Below are 12,087 nucleotides of genomic sequence, written 5' to 3'. Positions count from 1 at the left end.
ATTCCTGGGATGGCAGGACTGACATATGAGGAAAAATTGAGTTGGTTAGGATTATGTTCGCTCGAGTTCAGAAGAATGAGGCGAGATCTCATAGAAACATATACATTTTCAGACAGGGTAGATGCAGGAAAGATGTTCCTAGTGGTGGGGGAGTCACAGTTTAAGGATACAGGGTAGACCATTTAAGACTGAGATGCGGAGAACTTTCTTCACCAAGAGAGTGGTGAGCCTGTGGAATTCGTTACCGCAGGAATTGTTGAGGCCAAAACATTGTATGTTATCTCGAAGCAGTTAGATATAGGTCTTGAGGCAAAAGGGATCAAAGGATATTGGGGGAAGGCGGGGTCAGTCTTTTGAGTCGGATGATCAGCCATGATCATAATGAATAGCAGAGCAGGCTTGAAGGGCTGAATGGCCTCCTCCTGCTCCTATTTTCTATGTTTCTGTGTTTCTATGCTCCATAACCTTCCTTTGCTCTAGGTCAAGCTGCTCCTCCCTTACAATATACCAGAGTCACACAGAGTGTTGGTCTTGCAATGATCAGGTCAGCATGGGTGGGGGGATAGGTGAAGGGAACAAATGACAGGGTAATAATGTTTGGACAGGCTGAGCAAGGATGGAGGGGAATGAGAGTGAATGATGAGAACGAGGGAAGGATGAGTGAGCAGAGGATTTGTTTGAGGGGCCTGAAAGGCTGGGGTAAATACTGAACCTTGGTACTTTGCTGAAATTCACCTGCCTCAAGCAGACTGAGGACAATTAGACAATTGCTCACATACTGTGTGCCACATGGTTTACAATGTTTTCTGGAGTAACCTACATTATAAAACTATGCTTCTTTCCCCAGATATCGATGAGTGCTCCGTCAACATGCTGTTGTGTGATAATGGACTGTGTCGTAACACTCCAGGCAGCTACACATGCACCTGCCCCACAGGTTACATCTTCAAACCTGATACTGAAACCTGTGAAGGTGAGAATCTAGAAATCATGTTAGTTGACCAGAATATTATTTTTTAGCTAGTGTGCCAACAATTCTGATCCCACAACAGAGAACATGGATTTTTCTCCACAATTACACTGTGGGCAGTACGGTAGCATAGTGGGTCGCATTGTGGCTTCACAGTGCCAGGGTCCCAGGTTCGATTCCCCGCTTGGGTCACTGTCTGTGCAGAGTCTGCATGTTCTCCCCATGTCTGTGTGTGTTTCCTCCCACAAGTCCCGAAAGACGTGCTATTAGGTAATTTGGACATTCTGAATTCTCCCTCTGTGTACCTGAACAGGCGCTGGAATGTGGTGACTAGGGGCTTTTCACAGTAACTTCATTGCAGTGTTAATATAAGCCTACTTGTGACAATAAAGATTATTATAATTATTATTATAGATGGAAATCGTTGTGAGGGCAGAGGTTGGAAAATATAGAGATCTTTACAAACCCAAAGGTTCTCGCTGAAGCATCCATGCCGCACAAACTAACCAAACTAATAATTTGCCAGCTATCCTGGGGCCATGGTAGCTCCTGCTTCTCAAAGACTGGTGCCCTTCCCCATGCCTGTTTCCTGGAGAGCTGTAACATTACTACAGATTCATAAAGCTACAGGTTCCTTCTGGTTGGATGGGCTGAACTGAGCAAAATGTCACTTAGAATGGGCAATATGCTTTCATCATTATTGGTCAATGGAGGCACATTGATAGCAAATTCAGTATATGTATGGCCATCCTGTCCGTGAAAAAAATAAAGTAAAGTCACCATAGTCCCAGATGACCAGAGGCAGTTTTGAGACTCGATGGGCGAATGGCCTCCTTCTGCACTGATCACCACACCGCAGCGAGGGGCAATGTTGAGAAGACGGGGCCTTCCTGAATAATCTCAGCTGGTACGGGAATTGAACCCACAGCGTTGGCCTCGCTTTGCATCACAAACCAGCTGTCCAGCCAACCGAGCTAAACCGGCCACCAGTATCTGTAATAACCCAGCATCTGTATCGCCATATGTGAGCGAGTGTACGTAATCCTGCTTTTGTATTTCCAGATGTGAATGAGTGTGAATCCAGCCCGTGTGTGAATGGTTACTGCCGAAATATGGCGGGCTCGTTCATCTGCGAATGTTCACTTGGCAGCAAACTGGACCCAACCAGAACCATCTGCATTGGTAAGTCAAATGGTAGCAATATATCAGGCACGACAGTCCAAGCTGATCTGTTCACCCAGCGCCATGTTCCACAAGGGAAGAGTCAGTCTGGGGCTCAGTGAGTAACCCAGGTCCCTTCTCTGTTTGCATTCACCAAACTATTTGCTTCAGCTGCAAAGCTGTGGACTGAGCCCTGTTTTCTTCATGGTTTAATTTGGGGGGTTTCTCTCTCACTTGATCCCTTAATCTGCCAGACCTAATGCCCCTGAATGGCCCTTTCCCAAGCGTCAACAACTACAACTTACATTTATATAGCAACTTTAATGTCATAACATTGTCCCAAGGCACCGCAGGCTTGGAGGGCCGAAGGACCTGCTCCTGTGCTGTATTCTTTATTGGAACCTTATAAATCAAAATCTGACACCAAGCTACATAAGGGGATAATAAATAGGTTGGACAAACAAAGTTGGTCAGAGGAGGTAGTTTTAAGGATTTTCTTAAAGGAGGAAAGTGCGCGACAGAGGCGGTGAGGTATAAAGAGGATCTTCCTGAGGCAACTGAAGGTGCAGCCAGCAATGGTGACGCGATTAAAATTCGGGACGCACAAGAGGTTAGAGTTAGAGGAGCGCAGGTATCTCGGGAGGGTTTGGAACGGGAGGAGGTTACACAGAGAGGGAGGAGCAAGGCCATGGAGAGATTTGAAAGAAATGATTTTAAAATCCTTCTTAATTTTTAAAATCAAAGTGTTGCCGGATAAGAAGCCAATGTAAACACCGAGGTGCCAGTTAAGAAATGAGCAGCAGAGTTTTGGATGACTGTGAGTTAACCAAGGGTAGAATATCGAGGCTGGTTTAGCACAGAGCTAAATCACTGGCTTTTAAAGCAGACCAAGGCAGGCCAGCAGCATGGTTCAATTCCCGTACCAGCCTCCCCGAACAGGTGCCGGAATGTGGCGACTAGGGGCTTTTCACAGTAACTTCATTTGAAGCCTACTTGTGACAATAAGCGATTTTCATTTCATTTCATGTGGGAGACGGGCCAGGAGTACACTGGAATAGTCAAGTCTAGTATCACAACTGGACGAGGGTTTTAGCAACAGATGTTTTTTTCAATTAATTCTTGGGGTGTGGGTGTTGCTGACAAAGCCAGCATTTATTGCTCATCCCTAATAGCCCTTGAGATTGTGGTAATGAGCTGCCTTCTTGAACCGCTGCAGCCTATAAGGTGTAGGTACACCCACCATGCTGTTAGGGAGGGAGTTCCAGGCGTTTGGCCCAGCAACAGTGAAGGAACAGCGATATATTTCTAAGTTGGGCTGAAGAGTGACTTGGAGGGGAACCTCCAGGTGGTGGTGCTGCCATATGTCTGCTGCCCTTGTCTTTCTAGATGGTAGTGGCCATGGCTTTGGAAAGTGCTGCCTAAGGAGCCTTGGTGAGTTCCTGCAGTGCATGTTGAGGATGGTACACACGCCTGTTACCGTGCGTCAGTGGCGGTGGAAGTGAATGTTTAAGGTGGTGGATATGGTGCCAATCAAGGAGGCTGCTTTACTCTGGATGGTGTTGAGCTTCGTGAATGTTATTGGAACTGCTGTCATCCAGGCAAGTGGAGAATGTTCCATCGCAGTCCTGACTTGTGCCTTTTAGATAGTGGACAGGCTTTGGGGAGTCAGGAGGTGAGTTATTCACTGCAGGATGCCTAGCCTCTAACCGGCCCTTGGAGGCATGATCAGCTGGATTCTCCCATCGGCGGTATCATCCGTTTCACTGGCAGCACACTCATACCCGCGGATTTCCCGACGGCGTGGGGGTGCCCACAATGGGGAAACCCCATTGGCCGGCTGCCGGGATGGAGAATCTCGCTGCCTGTGGGGGGGGGTGCCGCACCAGAAAATGGGTGCGGTGGGATGGAGAATCCCACCCAATATTTTTATGGCTGGTCCAGTTCAGTTTTTGGTCAATAATAATCCTCTTAATGTTGAGGTCAGGCAAATTCAGGCGATGGTACAGAGGTGGAAATTGGTGGTCTTAGTGATGGCGATTATATGAAGTTGAAAGCTCACCTTGGGGTCAAATGTGACACCAAGGTTGCAAACAAACTGGCTTAATCTCAGACCTTACCCTATATAGCTTGCTGTTATAAGGCAGAAAAATGTTCCCAGGTGTGACCCTGTCCAACAATTCTCAATCCTCCAGCCAACATCGTCGGCGCAACATCGAGGGCCGAAGGGCCCGTACTGCGCTGTAGTGTTCTATGTTCTGTAGTGTTCTATAACATGGATCAGACTGGGAGCTGAGCAGAGCTTGACAGCAATCTATGCCTAGTCCTACCCTGTGACAGTGGGTGCTTGTGCAGAGCACTGCGCTTCCAACATTGTCCCGTTTTCTCCCTTTTCCTCCTGTCATTCAGTGAGTTATGGAATTCATGGGTCTCAGGTACCTTGCCCTGAGTGTGAACTGAGACTCTGGAGAGGGTGGCAGCCAGATCCTCTCTTCAGCCCAACACCACTTTACAAGAGCTGTAATTGTTCAAATCCCCCTATTTCCCCAAACCAGGAAATGCCTGCAGCGTTTTTAACTCCAGTTAGCTCAGTACAAATCGGGCAGCACGGTAGCATGGTGGTTAGCATAAATGCTTCACAGCTCCAGGGTCCCAGGTTCGATTCCCGGCTGGGTCACTGTCTGTGTGGAGTCTGCACGTCCTCCCCGTGTGTGCGTGGGTTTCCTCCGGGTGCTCCGGTTTCCTCCCACAGTCCAAAGATGTGCGGGGTTAGGTGGATTGGCCATGCTAAATTGCCCGTAGTGTCCTAAAAAGTAAGGTTAAGGGGGGGTTGTTGGGTTATGGGTATAGGGTGGATACGTGGGTTTGAGTAGGGTGATCATTGCTCAGCACAACATCGAGGGCCGAAGGGCCTGTTCTGTGCTGTACTGTTCTATGTTCTATTAAATTGGAGGACGAGTCTGGACAAGCTCGCTGTGCCATCAGGGAGATCCTGGGTAGATGTTTTAACAAAGGTAAATTTGGAATGAAGCTTCCATTTTGTTTGTGTGGAAATTTCTAAATCTACAATCTCTTCTGATCTATTACTATATTCCTGTATTCAAACTTTGAGACAGAGTGAAGGGAGCAGCGAATTCAGCCTTTAAGTAGCAACCAGGAATAAAAACTATTGGGACAAGTGGACAGAATTGTGACAGTGGTGATTCTGCTGGGATTCTAAACAAAAGTGATGGGTTCAGATTATTTGAAAAACAATTTTTATTGGTTGCAATTTGATTTCTAACAACTATTTGCCTCCACCCGCCAGCTTTTCCATGAGTGGTTTAGGACAGGTATTTTCAAAGTCGGGGTCGCAGGTGGGTGTTGGGAGGGTCGCGGAGCTGTCCATCACAGCGCTCCCGATTGCGCAGATTTGCGCGCAACAGCCGGCTTTCAACGTCAAAATGACGGCCGCGACCATATAAAAAAAATGCGGCCGCACTGCGCATGCGTGCCCACTCATTGGTATGCATGCCCAGAACCGCGTGGTTCTCAAGGGAGACAGAGAGCATGCTTTGGGCGCGATTTCGATTCCTCCAATTTGTCAGCAGCAAACAAGGTAAGAGAAAATGTGAGTGTCTGAGTGAAAATCTGAGTATCTTTAAGACAGAGATAGGTTCTTGATTAATAAGGAGATCAAGGGTTATGGGGAGAAGGCAGGAGAATGGGGATGAGAAAATATCAGCCATGATTGAATGTCGGAGCAGACTCGATGGGCCAAGTGGCCTAATTCTACTCCTATGTCTTATGGTCTAAAATGGTGGATTGCAAAGGTAGGCAGATGTGGGTTGCGAAGGTCGGCTGCCATGGGTCCGAAGGTCGGCCGGCATGGGCGCCAAAGGTTGGCCGGTTGGTACAAATGTGTCCCCGGAAAATAAGTTTGAAAAACACTGGTTTAGGACACGGAGGTCAAAGGCTGTCACTGAGGTAACAGGCTGTGACTAAGTCACGGAGGCAGGAGTTAGCAGTGGATTCGAGCCACTGAGGCACATGAGGAGTTAGTTTGGTCCTGGTGGGTGATGCCGTTTGATGGGTTTCTCAAACTGCTCCACACTCAATGGTATATTTCCTTTTCCACACTTTGTCAGAGGCCAGCACTCTCTGTGAGCCTGAGTCAAGTCTGTAGGCTCACTGGTGTCTGTGTTGGTGTGGAGGTGGGGGAGCGACGGTGTGATTTGAGGATTTGAAGGAAGGGGAGGAGAGTGGAGGGCGTTTTGGAAGAAAGTGTGACAAATCCGGTTCTCTGCTTTTTCCAACAGACAGTATGAAGGGAACGTGCTGGCTGAACATTCAGGATGGGCGCTGTGAGGTGAACATCAATGGAGCTACGCTGAAATCCGAATGCTGTGCCACTCTGGGAGCGGCCTGGGGAAGTCCTTGCGAACACTGCGAGCTGGGTACTCACCTTGTCTGAGGGGTTTAGTGGGATGGGGGTGGGGGGGGGGTAGGGGGGGGGGCACGGGCGGGGGGGGGGATTGTCGCACGTTATTGATATTAAACGACACACACTGTAAGCAAAATCTGGCGGGGTCTCTATTTTATAATTCAGCTCTGAGTGCTTGTTTCTCCACAGTTCATTATTTGAAAATATTAAGGAAAAGGCTGAGTGCTAAGTTACACACTCACCCAATGCGTGAGTGGGATTTAGGCACTTGGATCAGTTTGTTATCGACCAAAAGGTCAATGTCCAGAGACATGACAGCTGGGCGCAGTATTCTCTTTATTAGAGCGTAGGGACATAGGAGAGACACTGCTCCCAAATGTTTGAAGTGCCGGTGGGAAGCTGCATCTTGATGTTTATTGTGCCCAATTTGAGCAGATGACAAGGAAGGCAGCAGAATTGGAGATAGACTCAAGGCGGCAGCCAACTGCTGTCCAATGAGGGAAACATGATGTCGCGAGAAGTAATGCTCTTGCTCCAAGAACCTTGATCCTGCTGGGCTACACAATATAGGCTTAATGGATATAACATGATGGGATGTGTGCACACTCATTTCCAGTGTGCATGTCAGCAGAAGATGCTGGTGCCAGATGTGTAAACTTAATAAATTATTGCCCACATATTCGAATGGACAAAATCTGCATTCTCACCCCAGGCAGAATTAATTTCTAATACCTGGATTTACATATTTAACTTAAGCACAATTATTATTATTGCAGCCTCTCTTTTTAGCATACATAATACACCATCAGGGCAGCATGGTGGTGCAGTGGTTAGCACTGCTGCCTCACTGCGCCGAGGTCACAGGTTCGATCCCGGCTCTGGGTCACTGTCTTTGTGGAGTTTGCACATTCTCCCCGTGTTTGCCTGGGTTTCGCCCACACAACCCAAAGATGTGCAGGGTAGGTGGATTGGCCACATTAGATTGCCCCATAATTGGAAAAAATTAATTGGGTACTCTAAATTTTTTAAAAATTAAAAAATAAATAATACACTATCATCCTCCCACAGACCCGCCTCTAGCTCCTTCCCCAGCACATCCTCTCACTTACGCATAACCTCCCCTATCTGGGTTTCCTCCCACTCCATGAGCTCTTTATAAAGTTCCGAGATTAATACACCATTCAAATTTCTCCAAAGTTGTGATTTTTCTGCCTTGTCCCTGACGTTGCCTTGCTCCAGTTTGCAAAGTTCAGATGTTTCCACAAAATGCCTTTGCACAACATGTTATTAGTCAATGTTCCATTCTAATAAATGGATTTCACCACTTAAAATGAAACCCCAGAATTAGTCAGCCGTTGGATCTAACAGACCAGGCTCGCGGAGTTGAATGATTACCGTTTTGCTGTCACAGGCACAGGGGGGAAATGAAAATCAACAGCCAAGAGCTTGATTTATCAAACACTCTTTATATTTCTTTTGCAGATCCAACCTGTCCCAGAGGCTACGCCAGGGTGAAGGGTGTTACCTGCGAAGGTCAGATTAAAAATGTTCCATAATTCCAACTGTAACAAGGGTTAAATCACCCAGAACTGATTCAGACAATGACATAAATTCACAGCAGTTAGATTTGTGCCATAGTGTAAGCAGGTGACAGTGAATCTCTATTCAACAACTTCAGATGATCAGCCCCACCTCGACCCATTTGTTTTCATTTCATTTTAATTGTCTTTTACCATTTCTTTCTTTCTTAATATGTATTTAATTCCCCCCCCCCCACCCCCGCAATCTTATCCACCTTTCCTGCACCTTTCTCCTCTTTGCTTCCCCCTCTCCCTCCCCCCACACCTACAGTTCATCCTCTGATGTTAGTTTCCCTGCTGTTCGACCGTTCACATCTTTTGTCCTCTCTGGGGACTGCCATTAACACTCTTTCCCCCTGGTATCTGTGGCCATTAGCACAGTTTCCCTGGGTTTCTGCGGCTATGACTCATCTTTCATTCTCACTCCGCAGTATAAATATTTCCCACTTTCTCTGTCTGTTAGCTTTGACAAAGAGTCATCGGACTCGAAACGTTAGCTCTTTTCTCTCCCTACAGACGCTGCCAGACTTGCTGAGATTTTCCAGCATTTTCCCTTTCAGATTCCAGCATCCACAGTCATTTGCTAATCTCTATTCTTATTTGCATTGGCTTCATGATCTACCCCATAATGGGTGCAGATTCCACACAATCACAGACATTAGCTGATAACAGCCGACAGGGGAGGGGCTGTACTGTCTTTATTATGAAGCTAATGTGACTACTAATGCTGTGCAGTCGGTGAGATATTTAAGAAGTGATCTTCTGGGATTTATCAGATTGTTGAGGGCACGGAACGTTAACCCAGAATATTGCTTTAAATCAAACTGTGGGAGTAGAATTTGGGAAGAAAAGTTCAACCAAGCCTGTGGTATATATAGGGCAGATGCCAAGAGATATTTTGCACAAGGATTTCATTTGGTATAAATATAGGTGTGATCAGATCTGCCGCCCATTCTCTTCAAAGGTGACCAAATATACCTTAGCTACCTCAAAAAGCAAGGTAATGGCTTTTTTACATTTGCACCAGGGCTAATCCACAATTGTTCCAAACCTTTACTGAAACAAGTTACAGCCCGAAGTTGCATCAAATATGATTCTGTGTTGATTCTATTATCCTCCTGTCAAGCTGATATTGGAACACAAACAATTTTCCTGATTGAAGTGTAGGCATCTCATATCGCTACCTAGCTCATTATTCCATCAAACCTAAGATCTGATATTCAGATTCTCTCAGTCCTTTTATCACTCACAACTTCCTCCAAACACTTCGATAACATTGCCCTATTTTGCATGTTTTATGAAAAGGAAAATTAATAATTGTGATGTTTCTTTTCCTCGCCAGATGTGAATGAGTGTGATGTATTCCCTGGTGTTTGCACTAACGGACGCTGTGTGAACACGCAGGGTTCATTCAAGTGTGACTGCCCTGAAGGACTCACTCTGGATGGGACTGGGAGAACCTGTGTGGGTGAGTACTGATCACTGAGGGACCAGGCAGGGGGAGAAAATGTTTAGTGCAACCACACCACTGAAGACGAAAAGCAAGTGGAAATTGACACATTAACAAATATTTTACATTTTTTTTGACCAAAGCTTTTTGTCTGCTAAAACTTCACTTGAAAATTGCTCAATTTTCATCAACGGGCAAACAATTCAACAGAGCATAATGTTCCCTATCTTGATGTCAGCCATGACACTCTTAAATCTAGTCAATAGAATCTGGGTTCAAGTTATACTCCAAAAACCTGAATACAAGATCCAAGTTGACACTCCAGTACAGCATTGAAGGAGTGTGGCACAGTTGAAAATCTCATGTTTTTGATGAGAAGTTAAAGAGGCCTCAGGTTCCACTGAACAGAAGGGTCAAATCACCTACCCTCACGGAGTGAATATGTGAGGTGGTGTGCAGGGGGCATCGAAAGCCAGAATTCCCTGGATGACAACAGAATTATGCAAAAGCAGGAAGTAGACAAATTATGACAAATGTCAGGTAGCGAATACAACAGTGAACCTGGCAGAGAGTTCCAGGGAACATTGAAGAACAATATAAGAATCTAAAGAGAGAGTATGACAAGATTACTGAGTCAAATAAAAGAAAATCTTTTAGAAGCATAAAGAAGTAAAAGGATTGTTAAAGAAATAGTAAGAATGATTAGGGACTAAAACAGAAAATCTCCTCGTGGAGGCAGAGGGCAAGACTGAGGTACTGTCAGCTTTGACAGAGTGGGCTGTTATCAGGCAGCATAGTGGGGGGTACCTTGGTTGGGGGTTTATGTGCCTATTGAGTGTACATGCCCCTAGATGGTAACCCACTTTTGTCCCCCTCCCCCTTTGGCCTCTCTAACCTGACTCCCCACCCTCTCCCCTCACTGGGGTCTCCCATTCATGCACACCCAAAATCCTCAGACTTACGGGAGACCAGTTTTACTTCTTTGTGGGAACTGGTTGTAGTCCCAGCAGCGACCATTCCTGTCTTCCGGTGCTGCTGGGATTGGCTAGAAGCTCTCTCGGGAGGCATTACCTGTCTCTGAGAGAAAAACTGGAAAGTTCAGTTTTGTTTCAAGGTTTTGCTTTCCTTTCAGTTTAATTTTCAGTGCAGCTGCCTTAAAAACATACAAATTAAATTTAACAATATAGATTCCCTCACACTTTTCACAGATGTGGGGCTCTGATGAACAGTTACCTGCTCAGGACAGATGTTTGGCTTCAGCATGGCTAACTGAAGTGGCCAAATAGTGAGATTGAAGAATCAGTGGAGGAATTGGCTTCTTTTTCATTGCTGATGCGTCTACTACTTGTTTTCCGCACCTCCTGTGCCTTTACTGTCTGTAGTTTAACTTACTCTGAGCTAAATATGTTAACATGGAATAATTATTTGATTGCCATTAGTGCAGTCACCCTATGATGGACCATTCTGGTGCACTTCCTTGGGACTAACCTCATGCTGTCTATCTCCTCTAGATGTTCGCCTGGAACACTGCTACCTGAAGTGGGAGGAGGACGAATGCACAGAACCAATGGCAGGCCGCTTCCGCATTGACACTTGCTGCTGTTCAATTGGCCATGCCTGGGGTGGGGACTGTGAGGAATGTCCACAGCCTGGCACACGGGAATATGAGACCATTTGCCCCAGGGGACCTGGATTTGCTAACAGGGGTGATGTTTTGACTGGTAGACCATTCTACAAAGGTAATGGCTCAATTAATAATCATTTCAATCTTTGTATTTCATGCATTGGCATTCCCCTGAATACCTAACTCCCTGCTGTCTCGATTTTTGATTTAGTTTTTATGTCAACATTCAACAGTGAAACTGTGTATGTAAACAGTTATATTCATCCACCAACTGTGTGTGTGTGTGTTGGGGTGTGGGGGGGTCTCGAGGGTACTTGGTCTATATTTATTATTGTTTGTGAGCTGAAATATTTGTCCCCTGGATCGCATGGACTTTTTATGGTGTTTTCAGTTTCATAGCTGTTCTCTGTCCCTAGTATTTAATATCTTTTTCAATTTGTCATGCTCCTGACACACACTGTTCCAGAAGCAATGCCCCATCTGGTACAATTGATCCACATTAAAGCCAGCACATCTCACAGATGTTCTGGCATTCGAAGGATCTTGGTGTTTAACAGTTTGATTAAGTATAGAGCCCTTTCACTGGTGCTTAGGATGCTGGGATATTCTCACTCCCATGGGGGGGGGGGGGGGGGGGGGGGGGGGGGGGGGACTGTGTGAGGAAACCAGAGCACCCAGAGGAAACCCACACAAACACGGAGAGAACATGCAAATTCACATGCTAAGGCCAGAATTGAACCGGGGTCCCTGGCGCTGTGAGGCAGAAGAGCTAACCACTGTGCTACTGTTCCGCTCCCTTCTTGGAGTGAAACCATCTCAGTCCAGGCGGTTTCTGACAGATGATTGGCTCAGTTTACTATTTCCAGTAATGACCAGAACAAT

At 46.2% G+C, this 12,087-nt stretch overlaps 1 protein-coding gene across 1 annotated transcript in view; it reads left to right on the top strand.

The window, feature by feature from the left end:
- fbn2b (fibrillin 2b) overlaps positions 1-12,087 on the top strand; it is a 310,225-nt gene that overhangs the window by 149,533 nt on the left and 148,605 nt on the right. The window contains exons 19-24 of the mRNA XM_038776744.1: positions 848-973; positions 2,033-2,152; positions 6,427-6,564; positions 8,034-8,084; positions 9,474-9,599; positions 11,093-11,320. Of these exons, the coding sequence (XP_038632672.1) occupies positions 848-973; positions 2,033-2,152; positions 6,427-6,564; positions 8,034-8,084; positions 9,474-9,599; positions 11,093-11,320 (789 nt within the window). The remainder of the gene's footprint in view (positions 1-847; positions 974-2,032; positions 2,153-6,426; positions 6,565-8,033; positions 8,085-9,473; positions 9,600-11,092; positions 11,321-12,087) is intronic.

This window comes from Scyliorhinus canicula, chromosome 18 (genome assembly GCF_902713615.1).
Source record: "Scyliorhinus canicula chromosome 18, sScyCan1.1, whole genome shotgun sequence".
Taxonomy (NCBI): Eukaryota; Metazoa; Chordata; class Chondrichthyes; order Carcharhiniformes; family Scyliorhinidae; genus Scyliorhinus; species Scyliorhinus canicula.
Note: the sequence above shows the minus strand (reverse complement) of the source record. Positions and strands in the feature narration are given on the sequence as shown.